Source organism: Heptranchias perlo, chromosome 15 (assembly GCF_035084215.1).
Source record: "Heptranchias perlo isolate sHepPer1 chromosome 15, sHepPer1.hap1, whole genome shotgun sequence".
NCBI classification, from domain to species: Eukaryota; Metazoa; Chordata; class Chondrichthyes; order Hexanchiformes; family Hexanchidae; genus Heptranchias; species Heptranchias perlo.
In genome coordinates, this window is record NC_090339.1 from 48,579,804 (window position 1) to 48,603,362 (window position 23,559).

General features: G+C 41.8%; 1 protein-coding gene across 1 annotated transcript in view; it reads left to right on the top strand.

Moving 5' to 3' along the window:
• The first annotated feature begins 361 nt into the window (after positions 1–361).
• LOC137333073 (magnesium transporter protein 1-like) overlaps positions 362–23,559 on the top strand; it is a 33,304-nt gene continuing 10,106 nt past the window's right edge. The window contains exons 1-7 of the mRNA XM_067997174.1: positions 362–491; positions 5,593–5,762; positions 5,885–6,002; positions 7,054–7,194; positions 16,651–16,791; positions 19,687–19,776; positions 23,152–23,215. Of these exons, the coding sequence (XP_067853275.1) occupies positions 408–491; positions 5,593–5,762; positions 5,885–6,002; positions 7,054–7,194; positions 16,651–16,791; positions 19,687–19,776; positions 23,152–23,215 (808 nt within the window). The 5' untranslated portion in view covers positions 362–407. The remainder of the gene's footprint in view (positions 492–5,592; positions 5,763–5,884; positions 6,003–7,053; positions 7,195–16,650; positions 16,792–19,686; positions 19,777–23,151; positions 23,216–23,559) is intronic.

A 23,559-nucleotide genomic window follows, 5' to 3' on the forward strand; every position in this document is an offset into this window, starting at 1 on the left:
CCCCCAGTCCTGTACGTCGGCGATCGTATCCCTGATTAGCGCCAGGCTATCAGAGATCTTCCTGCCGGGTACAGCGCAGGTCTGATCGGGGTGAATCACCACCTCCGGGGCCGACTTGACCCGATTGGCGATGACCTCGGACAGAATTTTGTAGTCCGCGTTAAGTGGTGAGATGGGTCGATAAACGCCCACATCCCATGAACGAATAGAAAAAGAATGTATTTACCCGCTTTGAACCACAGGTAAAGGAGCCAATCGCACAGCTGTCGAGGAGATGACCAATAGAAGGGCAGTATTTGTTCCTGGAGGCTGCACCCAATCATAGTGTGCCATGGCAGAGGTTGGGCACGTCGTGCACGTCGCACGCCCGGCTGTGTGCGAGTTTTGAGGCGGGGGAGGAGGAAAGGATGGGAGCCGGTCGGGTGTTGGCGGCGCTTGTCGTCCTGTTTCTGTGCTGCGGAATCCCATCTGACGGACAGAAGAAGAAAGAGGTTTGAAGGCGGATTTTCATTTATTAATTAAAATAAGCGAGTAACGTGTCAAGGAGCGTGTCCGAAACAGGACGAGGAGGCTCCGGTGAGGCCGAGTGCTGGCGGCAGTTGCACCCACTGATCGAAAGAGAGGAAAGTGATTCTGACTAAAAACACTGAAGTGCAACCTCTCAAGTAGCTTAACAATAAAAGTGTGTCACCTTATCGAAGAGTTTTCACAGCTACAGCATTTCTCTTTAATAACGATCTTGTTTTTTTTTATATAATCGTAACCAAAGCAGCCGGCACCACAACTGGGGGAATCCATTTTGCTTAAGATTTTCGTTCTTAACCAGGAAAGAGATCTTTAGCACACACGTATTATTTCGAAAGGAATGTAATAACGACCCCGTTTTAAGAATTTGACTCTACACTGAACAAATATTCAACATTAAATACCATTTAAGTTAGGAAAGTAGTTGGAGCTTAAAATCAACTTCAGTTTTTTGTGACATCTTCAAAATTGCTATATTATGTTCAAAATACTAACACCCCAAATGAATTGACAGTATAATGGCAGAACTGACATTCAGACTCCGTCCTCAGACATTTGCACTTCAGGGAAAGTGTTTTTGTTATTGGCTTTCTGCTGTTAATGGCTCTAGCTTAAAAATGATGGCAGTTAATCTTTATGTGGAGATGCCGGTGATGGACTGGGGTTGACAATTGTAAACAATTTTACAACACCAAGTTATAGTCCAGCAATTTTATTTTAAATTCACAAGCTTTCGGAGGCTTCCTCCTTCCTCAGGTACCTGAGGAAGGAGGAAGCCTCCGAAAGCTTGTGAATTTAAAATAAAATTGCTGGACTATAACTTGGTGTTGTAAAATTGTTTACAGTTAATCTTTGAGCAGCAGAGAGCTATTAAAATAGGTCGGTTCTCATGTCTGGGCTTTAAGTAATTTCTTTAACTGACCTGGAGTTATAGGTGAAGAGAAAATATCTCTGGCTGGGAGAGGAGAGAAGTTGCCTCTGGTTCATAGAAAGTGATGTGATGTGTAGGAAGAGAATGACTAATTTGATATTGCTGAGATCCAGCCTATGAGGATTGAATAATAAAAAAAATTATAAAGCTAGATTGATATTAAGGGTTAGAGAAAATTGAGTTTTTAATCTAAAGATTTGCTGCACCACAGGAGGTTGAAGAAAAGCAATAAAGACTTGCTTTTATATAACGCCTTTCACAACCTCAGGATGTCCCAAAGCACTTTACAGCCAATGAAATACTTTTGAAGTGTCGTCGCTGTTATAATGTAGGAAGCGTAGCAGCCAATTTGCACGTAGCAAGTTCCCACAAACAGCAATGAGGTGATGACTAGATAATCTGTTTTAGTGATGTAGGTTGAGAACTAAATAGTAGAAGGACACCAGGGAGAACTACCCTGTTCTTCTTTGAGATAGTGCCATGGGATATTTTACTTCCACCTGAAAGGGCAGTTTAACATTTCATCTGAAAGATGGCACCTCCGGCACTCTTAAATAAATTGGGAGAATATATTACTGTGGAAATTGCAGGTGGTTATTTTATCAAGTGCAGAAAATATTAAACTATTTGCAGCTGTATTTAATATAATATATCTGCACTTTAATATTCCATTGTAACAAATTAAGATTGTAACATTTCAGTATGTAAATAGATGTGTTTTTTTTCTTCCTCTACTCCCATATGGCTGGCGGATGGTAAATGTGTGCTCCACTGCAGCTCACTGGCTGCAGGTTAGGTCAATATCAGGCGGCCCAGAGGCTGAACCTCCCTATAGAGTGTTTGTTGGTCTATTGTACCAGTCATGTTCCTAATCTCCCAGCTCCATTGTTCAATTCACAGGTTTCCCTCCAGTGGATGAATCTTAATTTCATTTGTTGATTTTTTTTAAAAAACTAATTGTAATTTCAATAACTCTTCTACAGTGATTCATACAGTATAAATCATGTACATTTACTAAACATCTTAAAGATAAACAAACTTCAGGTTCACTAATTTCTATATTGCTACTTTCTTGCAAGGAAGAAGCCTTGGGTTTGGGCTAACAATTATTCCACCCATTTATGGCTATGTCATGGGTTTCTCGGGTTTCAGTTGATGGTACATAGTATATGCAAAATCGACATGCAGCAATTTTCATACATTTAGTGTCTAGATTTAAATGCACTATACAACACCATCTTTGGCAAATCAGACCTGATAGCAGTGTCAAGGTGTGCATGCCTCCCTCTTCTATATGTGTACTACTTTGGTATGCTCCCACTACTTCTGAAGGATGTGGAATGAAGGATAGGACATGGGTAGAGTCTTCATTCTTCAATAATAGGCATCCACCTCATAGGGCAATCCCACTCCTGCGGGCCCTGCAAGGGTAGGTGGCCCAACTTTGGCTCCCAGTCCGGGAATGCCTCAATTTTAAAATTCTCATCCTTATTTTCAAATCCCTCCATGGCCTCACCCCTCCCTATCTCTGTAACCTCCTCCAGCCCTACAACCCTCCAAGATCTCTGTGTTCCTCCAATTCTTGCCTCTTGTGCATCTCCGATTTTAATCACTCCACCATGGGTGGCCGTGCTTTCAGCTGCCTAGGCCCTAAGCTCTGGAATTCCCTCCCTCTCCACCTTTCTGCTTCTCTACCTCTCTCCTTTTAAGACGCTCCTTAAAACCTACCTCTTTGTCCAAGCTTTTGGTCACCTGCCCTAATATCTCCTTATGTGTCTCGGTGTCAAATTTTGTTTGATAATGCTCCTGTGAAGTGCCTTGGGATGTTTCACTATATTAAAGGCACAATATAAATGCAAGTTGTTGTTGTAGTGGTGTTTTTTTGAGGGGGTGGGTGGAGATGGTGTTAACTGGTTAATTTCAGTTTTGTTTCAGGTATACAAACTGGTGCAATGCTGCAGGTCCTGGGACTTTATACAGCATAGAAGTAGGAGACCAAGTATGGCATTGCCTACTTGCACTTTCAATACATTTTCAATGTGTGCTTAGCATTTGGTTGTCCCGGACCTCTAAAGCTGGACTATACTCCTACTTGTGTAGAGGATATATATAATTTGAAGAATGAAATATATGTTAGTTAATTAATCTGAGTGTCTTTCTTTTGTGTGGGAACCTGCTCTAATTTCTGAAAGCTACACAAAGGAAAATAGTATGTTTATTATTATATACAAACAAATAATGTTCTAGTGAGTCAACAGATATAGGAATCTGATCACCTTGGGGACCTCCAGAGATCCCCATGCATACGCCAATAGGTCCAGGGATCGCAAATTGAAAATATATAATCTGTTTCGATTTCAAGTATACACAACTTGGAATAATCCTAATTCAAATGAATAGCATTAATGAACAAGCAGGTGTCGAAACCACACTAAAGTAAAGGCATAAGCAAATCAGCTACGTACAATAGTGATGTATATATTTCTAATGTTTCTTCAAGAAATAGGGAATTATTACAGTGAGTTATGATTGCGGGCTACCATACCAACAATTGTTATTAAATCTGCTGTGATGCTTTCCGCTCCATTTAGCATGCATCTTAAGAGAAAGCTAGATAAACACGAGGGAGAAAGGAATAGAAAATTATGCTGATAGGGTTAGATGAAGAGGGGTGGGAAGACCGGCATGCCTGTTTCTGTGCTGTAAACTCTTTGTAATTCTTGATACTGTATTTCAGGGATAATGCCCCTTTTTTTAATGGCTTGGGCTAAACTGAATGAATACCTAATTGTTTCAGTGCATGTTTAGTCCCACAGAGGTCGAGCCAATTAGATTTTGTTCCATTTTGCTGAGATCCATTCAGAGCAGTAAAGTGAGGTGTACTTAGTTCAACAGTGGAATCCAGTCAACCTGGCACCAATGAACAGAGTTAATAATCTAATTATGCCAGTGGCCAATGTATAGCAGGATCTAAAATGGGAGAAAGGAGAGGGAGGGGGTAAGAGAAAACAATGAGAGCAAGGATTCCTTGTAAGCTTTCTTCTAATTAGGAAAATAGAAAACATTGTTATCTTATTAAATTTCTACCTTGTAATAAATGTACTGTCTCCAGATATACATCCCTCAGTGTCATTTACCCCAGTAGTATTATGTCCACATATACTGCAATTGCTTTCCATTTTAAGCACATGAAGGGTCATGTGTAAAGCCTTTCAGGTGTTATAAAATCTGTTGTTAAACCCATTCCTGTCCTTTTTAAATTGTGATACACTCAGTAAAATTTTGTTTATACCAGTGCATATGTTATACCCTCAGTTTTCAAGAACATTACAAATGTCCATGAATTTGCAATGTCTGCACTACTTAATGTGTTCAGCTGAATGTCCTTTCTCCATTATTTTAGTGAAGATGAGAACATGTTTAAAGTAAAAAGATGAATGCCTTCTAAAATAATGGAACAATGCAATTTCAGACAAATTTGTTAGGCGTTTGTAAACTAGTAACCTACAGCACAATGCCAGGCTTGCATTTTATGGTAACCAGATAGTTCAAAATTGTAGGAAGTTTTTTATTGGGTCTTTTATAAATCTAGATAGAAACTAACAATCAAAATGAAGAAACAAATTCTACTTAACTTTCTGAAAGTTGTTTTATTAAAATAAATTATTTGCCAATCATCTGGTTTCCTGATTCAGCCTTTGAAAAATTGTTAGAATAATTTCCCCAGCCAATTGTGGAATGTGACCGTGTCAGCTTATACATACTTAAGGACAATCGATGATTATACTTGACTATACTGCAGTGAGTCACCACCCAAGTTTTAAGTTCCTTTTCTTCTCGAGGTGTGTTTCAGAGGATGTTCTGAATCATCCACAAAATATATAGCCCCACCGATGATGTGCCACCTATGATATTTCTCTCATGCATAAGACTATCCTATCTAGTTATGGTCTCTAGCCTTTCATGAAAGAGATGCCACCACATACGATTAAAATGTACCATTTTATCTACACTTGCTTTTCAATTGGCTGAAGATTAGCCTGCTATTACTGCAACTAGAAAAAGGAAAACTTTTTTTCAGGGCTCTTTGTCACAAGGATTATACATTGACTGTCATTGTTTTTTTGCCTCATTAGACTCTTCTGTCTGAAAAAGTTGGGCAGATGATGGAATGGGCAAACAGGCGAGCTGTAATTCGGATGAATGGAGATAAGTTCCGTCGATTTGTGAAAGCTCCGCCAAGGAATTACTCCATTGTTGTGATGTTCACTGCCTTGCAGCCACAGCGCCAGTGCACTGTTTGCAAGTATATGACCTCTACCTTTTCATTGTGCTAAATACTCACTACAGTGTGATATATCAATGTGATCTATATTTTGTATTGAACTGCAAAAGTTTCTAAAACATTTTATTTTCAACTCTCCAAAGGCAAGTGGATGAAGAATACCAAATCCTGGCTAACTCCTGGCGGTACTCAAGCTCCTTCATAAATAAACTTTTCTTTGCTGTGGTAGACTTTGATGAAGGTTCTGACGTATTTCACCAGGTATCGTTTACTATGATTTCAGCCATTTTTAAGATTTTTGAACAATTATTAATAGAATTGACACCCAAGAGCCTCAATAATAGCTTCTCAGCTATTGTGGTAGATTGGGGGAGGGGGCTACTTACTCCAACCACAATTTAAAATTCAAGCTCTGATATATTGACCACAATTGAGTTTCTTGTCTTCCTTGACCATAACCTTCAAAATTTTCTGTGTTTCTTTATATATACATTCCTCTTACTTTAACTGAGGAGCCTTATATTCCATTTAATCATTTGTAACTGCCATTAGGAAAACACTGATGCTTGATATATATGAGATAAAATTGTGCGGGGCTATTTCACCCGATGCCAAGCTATTTTGCAATGCTACACTATTGCCTTCTATGTGCCTTACTAATCTTGCTGTGTATATTCCATTAGTGGGATATCCTCTTTTTCTTCTGTCAGTGCACTGGGAGGAAAACCTTACAGGCAGGAGGTTTGGTGTCCACCGTCTTGATGATTGTGTTTGTTTGTTGATATTAGCAGCCATCTACCACGTTACTGTTGTTTTGGGGACAAGGCAGTGGAATGGCTCAGTGGTTAAAACATCAGCGTGGTATGGTAATGAGCAGTCAACCCATTGTCTGCCCTGGGTTAGCTGATTTTTAGCTGGAGAGACAGTGGGTGTTACAGGCTGTTGAGGGAAAAAATTGACTTGTTGACAATCCTGATCATAATCTAGTGATTTGCTGAAACACATGATTGAGATCACCATCATGGGCAAATGGGTAAGAGGAGGCTGGTGTGGAGCATAAACATTGGCATAGACCAGTTGGGCTGAATGGCCTGTTTCTGTGCTGTAAATTCTGTGTAGATCGCCTGCTGCCACTTGGAGGAATAGCCACTTGAGCAAAGTACTGGAGGGCTGCTGGCAGCTGTGGAACCTCATGTTAGCATAAGTTACTACTATAGGGAGAGGAAGAGAGAAAATTGGGGGAGGAAGAATATAGTCATAAAAGTAATAAAAAGTAATGAGAAACTTAAGTAACATTTCTTTCTTTGTTCAGCTCAATATGAATTCTGCTCCAACGTTCATGCATTTTCCTCCGAAAGGGAAACCAAAACGAGCAGACACTTATGAGCTTCAAGTTCGGGGATTTGCGGCTGAGCAGATTGCACGATGGATTGCTGATAGGACAGAGATAAATGTAAGTCAGTGATTGTGTGTGTTTGTGCATGTGAGATTATTAACATCTACTGTCCCAATTATCTTAATTTAAAAAAAAATACAAAATATTACGAATGCACACTTGCAAAGTCAGCAACAGAACTATATTGAAGGTCACATTCAAAGTGTTACTCATTCTTTCTCTTGACCTACTATGCATTTCCCAGCATTTTTTTTTATCCCTCTTCTTAAAATACCAGCTCACCTCTAGTAGCTGCACTTATGGTCTGGGTTGAAAATCTGAAAAGGACTCCCCCCACCCCCAATGATTTAGTGAGTGGTTGAGCCACACAGACCAGGAATGACCCTGGTTTGAGTTATGCTGTGTGTGTTTGTGGATGTCAGATAAGGACAGGTTGTGATGCTGTTTGACGTGTTAGGTCTTGCACCTGATTGATACTCGTTTGGACAAGGTACTGGAGGACAATCAGTGATTGTTTAACCATACAACAGCAAGGAGTCCGTGCCTCAGGAGAGGAAGAAAGGGGAGGAAATTGGAGAGGGAACAAAACGAAGAAGTAAATTTGAACTGTGTGATTTAGAATGTTGCAGGGCTATGCTGTATGGTGTGCTACTGCTACATTTTTGACAAGAACTATGGTAATGTGGTTATCTTGGAGTTCAAAATGAAGAAGGTTATCTAGGATTGCAACGGGATCTTGATAAATTGGGCCAGTGGGCCGATGAATGGCAGATGGAGTTTAATTTAGATAAATGTGAGGTGATGCATTTTGGTAGATCGAATCGGGCCAGGACCTACTCCGTTAATGGTAGGGCGTTGGGGAGAGTTATAGAACAGAAATCTAGGAGTACAGGTTCATAGCTCCTTGAAAGTGGAGTCACAGGTGGATAGGGTGGTGAAGAAGGCATTCAGCATGCTTGGTTTCATTGGTCAGAACATTGAATACAGGAGTTGGGATGTCTTGTTGAAGTTGTACAAGACATTAGTAAGGCCACACTTGGAATACTGTGTACAGTTCTGGTCACCCTATTATAGAAAGGATATTATTAAACTAGAAAGAGTGCAGAAAAGATTTACTAGGATGCTACCGGGACTTGATGGTTTGACTTATAGGGAGAGGTTGGATAGACTGAGACTTTTTTCCCTGGAGAGTAGGAGGTTTAGGGGTGATCTTATAGAAGTCTATAAAATAATGAGGGGCATAGATAAGGTCGATAGTCAAAATCTTTTCCCAAAGGTAGGGGAGTCTATAACGAGGGGGCAAAAATTTAAGGTGAGGGGAGAGATATAACAGGGTCCAGAGGGGCAATTTTTTCACTCAAAGGGTGGTGAGTGTCTGGAACGAGCTGCCAGAGGCAGTAGTGGAGGCGGGTACAATTTTGTCTTTTAAAAAGCATTTGGACAGTTACATGGGTAAGATGGGTATAGAGGGATATGGGCCAAGTGCAGGCAATTGGGACTAGCTTAGTGGTATAAACTGGGCGACATGGACATGTTGGGCCGAAGGGCCTGTTTCCATGTTGTAAACTTCTATGATTCTATCCCACCAAGGCAGTTTGAGAATTTGAATTCAATTTTTGTTTAAAAAGCTGATATCAGTAAAAGTGACCATGAGGCTGTCAGATTGTTGTAAAAACCCAACTGGTTCACTATTGTCCTTTAGGGAAGGTAACCTGCCATCCCTACTCAGTCTGGCCTAGATGTGACTCCAGTCCCATACCAACGTGGCTGATTCTTAACTGTTTTGGAGTGTATAAAACCACTACAAAAGAATAACAAGAATAAAATCAGAAGGACCACTTGGCTTCAACCTACTCATTGAATCAGGACTCGATGAAGGCACATCCAGCCCAGTCGACCTTGCAGCAAAGTCCTCCACGCTAACATCTGGGACTGTTGTCAAAATTGAGAGAACTATCCCACAGACTAGTCAAGCAACAGCCCAACAGTCATAATTGCAGAATCGTACCCATCAGCCAACGTTCCAGACTCCTCTATTACAATTCCTGGGTATGTCCTGCCACCCTTCATTGTATCGTGTGGCACTACCATTGTATTAATTGAGATCGATTAAGAACAGATCTAGCAGCTCAAAACTGGACATCCATGAGGCGCTGTGGGTTATCAGCAGAATCTGTAAACCTGTGGCCCTGCATAACTTTCACTCCCCCCATCACCATCAAGTCAATGATTGACCCTGGTTCAGTGAGGAGTGTAGAAGAGGATGCCGGGAGCAGCACCAGGCGTACCTGAAAATGAGGTGCCAACCTGACATCAAGGCAGCATTTGACCGAGTGTGGCACCAAGGAGCCCTGGTAAAACTGAAGTCATTGGGCATCGAAGGGAAAACTCTCCAATGGGTGGAGTCATGCCTGGCACAAAGGAAGATGGCTGTGGTTGTTTGAAGCCAATCAGCTCATCTCCAGGACATTGCTGCAGGAGTTTCACAGGGGTATGTCCTGTGCCCAACTATATCTTCAGTTGTTTCATCAATGACCTTCCCATCATCATAACACGAGAAGTCGGTCGGTTCGCTGATAATTACGCAGTGCTCTGCTCTGTTTGCAATTCCTCAGATAATGAAGCAGTGCGTGCCCGCATGCAGCAAGACCTGGACAACATCCAAGCTTGGGCTGATAAGTAGCAAGTAACATTTATACTACTCAAGTTGTAGGCAATGACTATCTACAACAGGAGAACCTAATCACCCCCTTCCTTGACATTTAATGGCATTGCCACCACCGAGTCTACCATCAACAACATCCGGGGGGGGGTCACCAATGACCACAAACTCAACTGGACCAGCCACATAAATGCTGTGGCTACTAGAGCAGGTCAAAGGCTGGGTATTCGCGGTGCATGGCTCACCTCCTGACTCTCCCTAAGCCTGTCCACCACAAGTGATGAGTGTGATGGAATATTCTTCACTTGCCTGGTTGGGTGTAGCTGCAATAACACTAAGCTCAACACCATCCAGGACAAAGCAGTCCATTTGATCGGAACCTCATGCACCAGCCTAAGAATCCATCTCCTCCACCATAGGAGTGCTGTGGCTGCAGTGTGTACTATCTACAGGATGCACTGCAGCAACTTGTCACGTTTTCTTTTGGCAGCGCATCCCAAACCCGTGACCTCCACCACCTAGAAGGACATGGGAACACCCATCACATTCCAAGTCACACCATCCTGACTTGAACATATATTCCTTTATTGTTGCTGGGTCAAAATCCTGGAATTCCCTACCTAAAAAGCATTCTGAGAGCACCTTCACCACACGGACTGCAGCGGTTCAAGAAGGCACATCACCACCGTATCAGGGTAACTAGTGATGGGCAATAAGTGCCGGCCGTGCCAGAGACATCAACGTCCCAAGAATGAATAAAAATGTCTACTCATCTGCCATTTGGGTAAGATAGATGATCCTGCCTCAAAGTCCTCAAAGTACTGATTGCTTTGAACTCACGATAGGTGTGACATGAGTTTTGAAGTTTAACAAATTAATCATGTGCCCTAAGGCGGCTACTATGTTGAAAGTGGTTGTAATATTTTAGATACCTTCTGTTGGATATGAAAGACTAAGATTTTGCACAGGTGAACTGAGGTCACGGCTGAGAAATAGTAACCTGCCTGCACTAGATTCAAAGCCATTAATTGAGGTTTTCAAATGGACCAAGAGGAGATGATTAATTTTGTTGTTCAAATAAGTTATTTTATTGATGGGTTTCTTTTGTATGTTAGTGAATTTTTTTTTATTCGCTCATGGGATGTGGGCATCGCTGGCAAGGCCAGCATTTATTGCCCATCCCTAATTGTCCTTGAGAAGGTGGTGGTGAGCCGCCTTCTTGAACTGCTGCAGTCCGTATGGTGAAGGTTCTCCCACAGTGCTGTTAGGTAGGGAGTTCCAGGATTTTGACCCAGCGACGATGAAGGAACAGCAATATATTTCCAAGTCGGGATGGTGTGTGACTTGGAGGGGAACGTGCAGGTGGTGGTTTTCCCATGTGCCTGCTGCTCTTGTCCTTCTAGGTGGTAGAGGTCGCGGGTTTGGGAGGTGCTTTCGAAGAAGCCTTGGCGAGTTGCTGCAGTGCATCCTGTGGATGGTACACACTGCAGCCACTGTGCGCCGGTGGTGCGAGTGAATATTTAGGGTGATGGATGGGGTGCCAATCAAGTGGGCTGCTTTGTCCTGGATGGTGTCGAGCTTCTTGAGTGTTGTTGGAGCTGCACTCATCCAGGCAAGTGGAGAGTATTCCATCACACTCCTGACTTGTGCCTTGTAGATGGTGGAAAGGCTTTGGGGAGTCAGGAGGTTAGTCACTCGCTGCAGAATACCCAGCTACTGACCTGCTCTTGTAGCCACAGTATTTATATGGCTGGTCCAGTTAAGTTTCTGGTCAATGGTGACCCCCCCCAGGATGTTGATGGGAGATTCGGCAATGGTAATGCTGTTGAATGTCATGGGGAGGTGGTCATTTCCTGGCACTTGTCTGGCGCGAATGTTACTTGCCACCTATCAGCCCAAGCCTGGATGTTGTCCAGGTTTTGCTGCATGCAGGCACGGACTGCTTCATTATCTGAGGGGTTGCGAATGGAACTGAACACTGTCCAATCATTAGCGAATATCCCCATTTCTGACCTTATGATAGAGGGAAGGTGGTTGCGCCTAAGACACTGCCCTGAGGAATTCCTGCAGCAATGTCCTGGGCTGAGATGATTGGCCTACAACAACCACTACCATCTTCCTTTGTGCTAGGTATGACTCCAGTACTGGAGAGTTTTCCCCCGATTCCCATTGACTTGAATTTTACTAGGGCTCCTTGGTGCCACATTTGGTCAAATGCTGCCTTGATGTCAAGTGCAGTTACTCTCACCTCACCTCTGGAATTCAGCTCTTTTGTCCATGTTTGGACCAAGGCTGTAATGAGGTCTGGAGCCGAGTAGTCCTGGTGGAACCCAAACAGAGCATCAGTGAGCAGGTTATTGATGAGTAAGTGCCGCTTGATAGCACTGTCGACGACACCTTCCATCACTTTGCTGATGATTGAGAGGAGACTGATGGCGTGGTAATTGGCCGGATTGGATTTGTCCTGCTTTTTGTGAACAGGACATACCTGGGCAATTTTCCACATTATCAGGTAGATGCCAGTGTTGTAGCTGTACTGGAACAGTTTAGCTAGAGGCGCAGCTAGTTCTGGGGCACAAGTCTTCAGTACTTCAGCCGGGATGTTGTCGGGGCCCATAGCCTTTGTTGTATCCAGTGCACTCAGGCGTTTCTTGATATCACGTGGAGTGAATGGAATTGGCTGAAGACTGGCTTCTGTAATGGTGGGGATATCGGGAGGAGGCCAAGATCGATCATCTACTCGGCACTTCTGGCTGAAGATGGTTGCAAACGCTTCAGCCTTGTCTTTTGCACTCACGTGCTGGACTCTGCCATCATTGAGGTTGGGGAGATTAGTTGGTTGGTTGGTTGGTTGGTTGGTTGGTTGTTTGATTGTCCACCACCATTTGCGACTGGATGTGGCAGGACTGCAGAGCTTTGATCTAATCCGTTGGTTGTGGAATCGCTTAGCTCTGTCTATAGCATGTTGCTTTCACTGTTTCGCATGCAAGTAGTCCTATGTTGTAGCTTCACCAGGTTGGCACCTCTTTTTTAGGTACACCTGGTGCCACTCCTGGCATACTCTTCTACACTCCTCACTGAACCAGGGTTGATCCCCTGGCTTATTGGTAATGGTAGTGAGGAATATGCCAGGCTATGAGGTTATAGATTGTGCTGCAATACAAATCTGCTGCTGATGGCCCACAGCGCCTCATGGATGCCCAGTTTTGAGCTGCTAGATCTGTTCTGAGTCTATCCCATTTAGCACAGTGGTAGTGCCACACAACACGTTGGATGGCGTCCTCAGTGCGAAGACGGGACTTCGTCTCCACGAGGACTGCGCGGTGGTCACTCCTACCAACACTGTCATGGACAGATGCATCTGCGACAGGTAGAATGGTGAGGACGAGGTCAAATAGGTTTTTCCCTCGTGTTGGTTCGCTCACCACCTGCCGCAGGCCTAGTCTGGCAGCTATGTCCTTCAGGACTCGGCCAGCTCGGTCAGTCGTGATGCTACCGAGCCATTCTTGGTGATGGACATTGAAGTCCCCCACCCAGAATACATTCTGTGCTTCCTCCAAGTGGTGCTCAATATGGAGGAGGACTGATTCATCTGCTGAGGGAGGGCGGGAGGTGGTAATCAGCAGGAGGTTTCCTTGCCCATGTTTGACCTGATGCCATGAGATTTCATGGGGTCCGAAGTAATGTTGAGGACTCCCAGGGCCACTCCCTCCTGACTGTATATCACCGTACAGCCACCTCTGGTGGGACAGGACAAACCCAGGGATGGTGATGGAAGAGTCGGGGACGTTGGCTGAAAGGTATGATTCTGTGAGTGTGGCTATGTGAGGCTGTTGCTTGACTGGTCTGTGGGACAGCTCTCCCAATTTTGGTACAAGTCCCCAGATGTTAGTGAGGAGGACTTTGCAGGGTCGACTGGGCTTGGTTTGCCTTTGTTGTGTCCGGTGCCTAGTGGTCCGATGTCGGGTGGTCTGTCTGGCTTTATTCTTATTAGTGAATGCTGTTTATTTGATTTACAGTGTCAGTTACTAGTTTTTGTTTGGATTGATTTCTGCCATTGTACTTGGAACAGATACATACGAACATATGTACATGCAAATATATGAATTAAGAGCAGGAGTAGGCCATTCGGCCCCTCGGGCCTGCTCTGCCATTTGATAAGATCATGGCTGACCTGATTGTGACCTCAACCCTACTTTCCTGTCTACCTACTATAACCTTTGACTCCCTTGTTAATCAGGAGTTTAACTAACTCAGCTTTAAAAACATTCAATGACCCTGCTTCCACTGCTCTCTGTGAAGGGAGTTCGACAGACTCACGACCCTCTGAGAAAAAATTTCTCCTCATCTCCGTCCTAAATGGGAGACCCGTTATTTTTAAACTGTATCCCCTAGTTCTAGTCTCTCCCACAAGGGGAAACATCCTTTCAGCATCTACCCCTTCAAGTACCTCCAGGATCTTATATGTTTCAATAAGATCACCTCTTATTCTTCTAAACTCCAATGTATACAGGCCCAACTTGTCCAACCTTTCCTCATAAGATAACCCCCTCATCCCAGGAATCAGTCGAGTGAACCTTCTCTGAACCGCCTCTAAAGCAATTATATCCTTTCTTAAATTAGGAGACCAAAACTGCACACAGTATTCTAGATGTAGTCTCACCAATGCCCTGTACAACTGTAGCAAAACATCTCTACTTTTATATTCCATTCCCCTTGCAATAAATGACAACATTCCATTTGCCTTGCTAATCACTTGCTGTACCTGCATACTAACTTTGTGATTCATGTACTAGGACAACCAGATCCCTCTGTACCTCCGAGTTCTGCGATCTCTCTCCATTTAAATAATATACTGCTTTTCTATTCCTCCTGCCAAAGTGGACAAGTTCACATTTTCCCACATTATACTCCATCTGCCAAATTTATGCCCACTCACTTAACCTATCTATATCCCTTTACAGACTCCTTGCGTCCTCTTCACAACTTACTTTCCTACCTACCTCTATGTCATCAGCAAATTTAGCAACCATACATTCGGACCCTTCATCCAAGTAATTGATATAGATGTAAATAGTTGAGGCCCCAACACTGATCCCTGTGGCACTCCACTCGTTGCATCTTGCCAACCTGAAAATGATCCGTTTGTGCCTACTCTCTGTTTCCTGTTAGCTAACCAATCCTTTATCCATGCTAATATGTTACCCCCTACACCATGAGCTCTTATTTTGTGCAGTAGCCTTTGATGTGGCACCTTGTCAAGTGCCTTCTGGAAATCCAAGTACACCACATCCACAGGATCCCCTTTATTCACAATGCTTGTTACTTCCTCAAAGAACTCTAATAAATTAGTCAAACACAATTTCCCTTTCACAAAGCCATGTTGACTCTGCCTGATTGCATTGAGATTTTCTAAGTGCCCTCCTATAACCTCCTTAATAATAGATTCTAGGATTTTCTAGCAGTTAGTTAAGCTAACTGGCCATTGGGTGAATCCATTCAATTCAAATACAAGCATCCTGTGGGGCTGTTTGTTGGTTTGCCAACTGTATTTGTATGGGTGAACACCATCTTGAATTTCAGAATGACTTGCCACCTAATTTAGCTGAGAGGTTTTAATGTCCCTTTGTTCTGGCTTATCTTCAGAGGAATTTGGAGCTTTATTTTAGATGGTATTGTCCAAAGACAGCAGGTCATCTCAAGCCATTAGCAGTACGTGGCAAGTTGGAGGACATCTTGGTATTGGTTAGCCATGGAAGAAGTAAGCAGTCACATCTCAAAGGTTCAGTTTAATGTTGAGGGTTAACACAGAGAAGCATTTTTGTTTTTGACATTTCAAGATGATTAGTCAAGTTTATAATTATTGTAAATATATTTTTGTATGGAACATTGTTCATTTACCGGTTTAATGTTTAATAAATTTGTCTAGTGATTTATAGCCTGAGCTGCGGCCTGGTAAAGTATACAGCATTCCTCCCACTAAAGATGAGATAACGTGGTGGCATGTGATATGTTCCAGCAAACTGGAGAACAATGATGAGGCTTCTCTGTTTGACCTGGGGCCTAGGTATTAATCAGCTTCTGTAGGGGACATGAGGTCTTCTTACAGGAGCGACCTGTGATGCTGCACCTGAGGAAACATCCAGCATAAAAACCCAAAAATTAACATGCAACATTGTAGCAGCTCTATCACTGTCTTAACCGAGATTAGGTAAGTCAACACAGAACTTGTATGAATCTGGGACCTTTCCTGTCTGTATGGATCAGCAGTAAACTGAATAAGTTCACTGAGGTGCTGGTGAACCACAAAATGCACAGACTTAATGGATTCTTACAATTAGAAGATGAAAAACAAACATGCATTTATATAGTGCCTTTCACATTCTCAGGACGTCACAACGCACTTCAGTCAATGAATTACTATTATGTAGGCAGACATGGCAGCCAATTTTCGCACAGCAAGGTTCGACAAATGGCAATAAAATAAATGACTAGTTAATCTGTTTTGATTATGTTGGTTGAGGAAGAATGTTGGCCTGCGCTCTTGGAGAACCCCCCTGCTTTCATGGTGCCATGGGGTCTTTTATGTCCACTTGAACAGGCAGACTTGGTTTGGCATCTCAGCTGACAGATGGATGAAACTTTTAACATTATCATTGAACAGTTCATGAGCCTGTTAGTAGTTAGATTTTTAAATTGCATATGATGAACCACGTGATGACATAAATTGATATTGTCATTTAATTGCATGATACAAAAAAATATTATCTGTATATAATTGTAAAATATCATCAGAAGTTGTAATGTCAAAGCGAAATGTGAGTGACATTATTTTATTTTTTTAAAAACAGATCCGAGTGATAAGGCCTCCGAACTATGCTGGTCCCTTGATGCTGGGATTTTTACTTGCCATAATTGGTGGACTTGTGTATCTTAGGCGGAATAATCTTGATTTCCTATATAACAAAAATGGCTGGGCATTTGTTGCTATGGTAAGTGAAGATGAAACAATACACTCCTAAGTTTCACCCATGGTTGGCTGTGAATAACTCCAGATAGCTATCTTGTATAGAACCTTGGTTAGACTACACTTGGAGTACTGTGAAGAGTTCTGGTCTCCATATTATGAAAAGGATATAGAGGCACTGGTGATGGTGCAAATAAGATTTATTAGGATGATACCAAAACTGAGATGTTATACTTATCAGGAAAGATTGAACAGGCTGGAGCTCTTTTCTCTAGAAAAGAGAAGACTGAAGGGTGACCTGATAGAGGTTTTAAGATTATGAAAGGGTTTGATAGGGTAGATGTAGAGAAGTTGTTTCCACTTGCGGGGGAGACCAGAACTAGTGGCCATAAATATAAGATAGTCACCAATAAATCCAATGGGGAATTCAGGAGAAGTTTCTTTACCCAGAGTGTGGTTAGATTGTGGAACTTGCTACCACAAGTAGTTGCAGTGACTAGCATAGATGCATTTAAGGGGAAGCTAGATAAACACACGAGGGAGAAAGGAATAGAAGGATATGCTGATGGGGTTAGATGAAGAAGGGTGGGAGGAGACTCGTGGACCTGTTGGGCTGAATGGTCTGTTTCTATAGTTAAAATTCTATTCCTTTTCCTGGGTTGATCACATGCCCATGTTGAAAAATTTTAATTATTAAAATTAATTCATTAATGAAAACCTAGTGTCTTAAGAAGCAGTGAGAGGTGAAGTGTGTTGGACACTTAATTTGTGGGACCTTGATTTGAATCTAGTCTGAACTGATGGGATCAGTGTTTCCTTTATCTGCTGACTGTAAGGGTCGCATATGAAAAATAAGTCTTCAGTTTAGCACAAAATTTGGCACCAATTAAAAATCTAATTGATGCCAAAGAATGCTGTGGAAAACGTCACATGGGTGCAGTTGAGGGGGTGATGACAGCAGATTTGAAAAGGAGGGGACAGTACGTAAGGAGAAGGAACCGTTTACACTATCAATCAGCATGGGGACCAGGAAGGGAAGTTGGGTGGTCAATGGTTTAGTTGTATCGAGAGAGTACGAGGTGGGTCGTGTGGACTAGATCAGGTCGGAGAGGGCATGAGAGGAATAGGAGAGAAACTAGAGAAAGATGTGAGTTCCAGGCTAGGGCAGGTGGGAACCTTGGGGGAAGTTTGGCTTGGACAAGGGGAAGGGAGGGAAGCGGCAGTGGCAGCTGAATGGATGGTCTCAATCTTAGTGTCAAAGAAAGCCATGAGCTCCTCACACTTGTTGGAGGTGAGGGTGAATAGGGCAGGGGAGAGGGGTTTAAGGAAATGGTTGGTAGTGGAGAAAAAAGCCAAAGGTTATCTTTGCATTCCAGGATGTTCCTGATCTGTTAAAGGTACCTACTGCACCTGATATCAAGCAGTTTGACATGTGTGAAGATATTTGTGACCCAGATCTTTGTCTCCTGGAAGAGCACTTTAGGAAGGATATGAAGGCCTTAGAGAGGGTGCAGAAAAGATTTACTAGAATGGTTCCAGGGATGAGGGACTTCAGTTACATGGATAGACCTTAGGAGCTGGGGTTGTTCTCCTTAGAGCGGAGAAGGTTAAGAGGAGATTTGATGGAAGTGTTCAAAATCATGAAGGGTTTAGATAAAGTAAATAGAGAAACTGTTCCTATTGGCAGAAGGGTCGAGAACCAGAGGACACAGACTTAAGGTGATTGGCAGAAGAGCCAAAGGCGACATGAGGAAAATCTTTTCTAAGCATCGAGTAGTTATGATCTGGAATGCACTGCCTGAAAGGGTGGTGGAAGCAGATTCAATCGTGGCTTTCAAAAAGGAATTGGATAAATACTTGAAGGGAAAAAATTTGCAGGGCTGCGGGTGAATGGGACTAACTGGATTGCTCTTACAAGAGCCGGTATGGGCTCGGTGGGCCGAATGGCCGCCTTCTGTGCTGTAACCATTCTAACACTACAGCAGGAAAGCAACAGTTTGGGGAGAGATTACAAAATGAAAAATGACTCATTCTTGGCTGCTTGTTGGCAAAACTGCATAGATAAATAATTCTGAAAGAAATAGGAATAATGGAAATTGGAGGTGGGAAAGTACCTTTTGAACATTGGGCTAGATTTTGCTATCAAGATAACGGTGAGGCTAATGGCACGCGTGGATATTCACGCGTAAATGGTACAGCAATTTCAGGCAGAGAACAGATGCGTGGTTGAATACGAATATCCAAAAGTTACTGTCCAAGTTCCACCGCTCCGCCTTTAGCTTTGTGAAAATGGCATTTTGCTGACTGCCTCAGCATTGACATGCATTGAATGTCATGAAGTTGCTGTATTAATGCTGTAGATACGAACTAAACTCACCGCAGATATTTAGGGCTAGTAATTACAAGCGTAAGTCCTTTTTAACGATGTGATAAGTGTTAGTGACTGCCAATCAATCTCTGACACTGAAAATTAACAGTTAAGTGTGGAGTCTCATTTCTTCAGGTTTCGAATTTTTCAGTGAGATTTTCAAAGTGTCACATTTTAAAAAAAAAAAAAAATTCTTACTTTTCTGGGTTTTTTTCTCTCTTAATCCAATCTTTCTTTCCCTCTCTCTTTCTTTCTGCACCTGATTTGACATTGAATTCACCCACTGTACTTCAACCTCCTTCTCGGCCCTTCTGCTGTTTTTTTTCTAATCCTTAAATCTCATTGGTTAAGGAATTGCCCTGTTCACTCAGGTCCCAGATCCCCCGTTTGCCTCGCTGTGCCATTATCAGCTCGCGCACTCAGCAACTTTGTGGGCAAAAATATTTTGAGCTGAAGGGTGCAGGGGCAAGTCTAACTAATGGCAAACACTGTTAGATGCCCTACTACAGCAAAATCTGGCCCATTAATTTTCTGTTTCATTTTCACCCGCAGTGTTTCGTACTTGCTATGACCTCTGGTCAGATGTGGAACCACATCCGAGGTCCCCCATATGCACATAAGAACCCTCATAATGGCCAAGTGGTGAGTAATTTAATCTACATTGATTTCAAAGTGTGATATTGTGTGCCCATTGCTGTAGAGGTTTTATTGTTAGGCTGTTATAAATTTTCAGTGTAATTGTGCCAAATTTCAATGTACTTGTGTGTTTCTTAATTGATTTAATCCCTCATTACTGCAGTGGGGATTAATATATTTCAATTTTTACTATTTTTTTAGTGTGCAATTTAATCTTTTAATACCATATTCTACAAAGTGCCATTGGTGACCGAATCTGCAGTGGAGCTGGTGTCCTATACTCATCAGCACATTTCAATATGGGGAGAATGATGCCATATATGGTCATAGATTTTTCTTTTTTGTTCTCTCTGAAAAACGTAAAAGGGATAAAAACATAAAGGGCCCTCAAAATCTCAATCTTTGTTATTAAGCCACTTTTAACACGACATTGATTGAATTTACCACCAGATGGTGCTCTGGAGATTACCTCACCTCCGTCCCCTTTTAGGAGTTTAACAGCAAACATTAGAAATAAAGCTGTCCACTGGAATTTTATAGAACCACCTAGAATCCTCATGGATTTGAAGGGCATCTTTTATTGGCGTTATAAATTGATTTCTGCAAGTGATCCTACCTGTTTTTGTTTTTTTTAAACAGAAATAGCCCATAATGCATGAAATCTCTTTTGGAATATAAGACTCTACAGGGTAGTAGAAACAGTGAAATCAGGCTGGGGAGAAGCTTCAGTTTGAAGTAATGAAGTGGAGGAACCCTGTTTGCCCATCCTACCTTGGCTAATGGTTTGAGGATGGTGTGACTAAACAATGCACTCTGCCATTTTTGGGAAGGAATTTTATTGAACAGTGTTGAAAAATTTTACACATATGTGCAAACTCATTAAGTAACCATTTTGAAAGCTATATTTAGCACTAATGTAACAACTGAGACCAAACGGTCAATTTGTCTTTTCTGTACTTTTCTTGAAGAAATGTTATCGAAGCTTTTGCCCTCGTTTTAGTTTCTAATATGCTACTTTAGAAATCTGGTGAATGCTTTTTTTGTACCGGTGTAATAGTTGTGCATTTTGACAAATGGAATAAGAATCTGCATTTCAGTTGAGGAGTGGGATTTGATGGAACTGCTGTTCTTTTTGCTAATGTCTTTGAAAAGAAACACTGCCAATAAAGGCCCAGTATCCTGAACTCCTGCATTGCAGAAATTCAGTAGCTTTATATCTGACAATCAAATTGAAGCAGTTTTGCAGCCATTTGAATAGAGCTAGCTTTTTCTTTAATGAAAAGTCACACAAAATCTGCACCTAATTCATTCCCCCTCTTCCCCAAAGTACCAAATATGATTGTGCCTTTGTGAATCTAAGAGCTGGCCATTCCTTTTTTAATCTGCCATTCTTATATTCTACATTTAGTTTACCAAAGCGAGGTTGGGTGGGTGCAGGGATGCTGCCCAGATGCTCTTGCTCTTAAAGAAGGCTACAGTGTCTCCTCTGGAGAGATAATCACAGAACAGGTAGAGATAAATAGTACATACCTGGGTTAAAATGAAGACTAGAACTATTTTGCTCAGTCCTTCAGAGGTTTGTGTAGGATTAGATGCATATAAACTTGTCATAATCGTAATGTCACACTTTCCATTTACTTTGCACAGCGTCAAGTTCCAGGAAAAGTCATGAATTGTGTCCAAAAGATATATTTCCATTTGCAGGACTCGGGATTATTTGTGTTTAGGGAACATGTTAATTGATGCTACTGTAAGTCAGATACTGTCTTGGGAAGCCACCAAAATTTATGTGTGCATTTCTGTCATGGAGCCATCAGCTTGCTGTAGAAATGGGGTGTGATAATGTAATCCTCTTTAATTATTAACACAATGCAAATGTAAACTTTTTTATGAATGTATGCTAAATGCATAGATTGTGAAGAGTTCTGTTTCCTATGTTGTCTTTTGCCCTTAATGTGCAATGAATACATTGTTTTATATGCTGTTCTCAAATACTGTTGAGTTGCTGTGAGTTTTGATTGAGATATACTATTTGGCGAAGATAGGAATGCCTTGGGTTAGCAATTCTGGTTATGCTTTTTCCAGCCTGGAAATAGATGAATGCTATTGCTGAATGCAAACAAAATGTTGGGAAATCATTTCATTCTCCAGCACTGTTCCACTGTATGCAGCATGGTAGGAAAATATATTAAGTCATTTTACCAATAACTCTCTCTACCATCCAAAAAATAGACAAGCTGCTGAACCTACTGTTCATAAATACACCAGGATCCATAATGAGGTCAAATTACTTTGTAAGCTAGAAAAAGAAGGAAGTGAGATTGACCACCTGATCATTAGAAGCTCATGTGCGTCAATGTAGAAAGCTAGCTAAAACTGACAAATGACTTCAAAATGCTAACCATCTCCAAAAGCCTGACACATTAAGAATGTCCCTGACTATAAATCTATTACATGTGAAAATGAGGCTTTGTAACTTAATCTGTAACTGTATACATGTGTTCACTTGTATTGGAGGAGAAAACATATGTAAATGAAAGATTGAAGGGGAAATCCAAATGTTGAAGGCACAAAATTGATGGTGCATTTCTAAGGGAGGGGGGTGGGCCAGCTGGCAAGTGGCAACTCTGCTGGGGAATTTTACATGATGCATTCTAGTTAATGTTAAGTGCTCTCATATTTCACAATTAACAATCTTTTTTTGAAAAAAAAGAAACTAATGACATTTGGGTTCTCAACAGATTAACCAGACCTTCAGTTCCCTGAAAGTTACCTTAATAATCTTACTATCATATCCAACCTTTCTTCCCTTCATTTTTGCCCCTTCCATCCATTGCCATCCATTCTCCCTACACTTCCACCTGAGTCTAACTGCTAATGGACTACAACAGAGCACCTCATTCCTCAATGCCACTCATGCCGCTGATGGCACTGATTCTGGCTGCTGTCTACTGTAGTTGGGAACTAGAGAGTGCCCGCCCACATTATATAGTAGCCAAAATCACTCCCCATTAGTGGCATTGAAGAGAGAGGGACCTCGGTCTAGTTTATTACAGCTGGACTCTGGTAGTAATGGGAACTTGTATAGGGGTATGCGGAAGAGAAGCAGCGGTAGTGTGTGGAGATGGTTCAGTTTGTGCTGTTTTTTGTCAGCAAATGCTGATGTGTTAACCAGGACCCTAAACGCTGACTGTTGGCATGGTTTGAGCGGTTCCTTTTGAATAGATCAAAAAACTTTGCTTTTGTACTGAAGAGAGTTTGAGGGTTAAATGTATTCTACAGTTTAGAATGAGCAGTTTATAAACAGCTAAAGCTGTAAGATGGTAAAATGGAAATCTCAAATAAATGAGCCTTTAACCCTTGTTTTTTTTCCTTTTTCAGAGTTACATTCATGGAAGCAGTCAAGCACAGTTTGTAGCTGAAACACACATTGTTATTTTGCTGAGTATCCTTTGGCCTTGATTATAACACAATGTTTTAAATAGTGAAGAATTGTCAATGTTCTATTTCTGGGAATAGAAATTGAACTTTAATGTACTAACCATTTATCATTTACAGTTCAATTGAAATTGTTTTCCACTTTTGTGATGCGATGCATTTTATATACACTCCTACTTTTCGTTTTCATGGTTACTATAAAAACGCAAGATCAAAGGCAACCCAGTCACTCCTCCAGTCACCTACAAGACAGCCAACCTGAGATTTTGAGATTGATTCACTAATTTTCTGATATTCAAACTCAGCTGCTGGTGGTTGAGCATCATCAGCTCTTGAATTTAACACAAGATG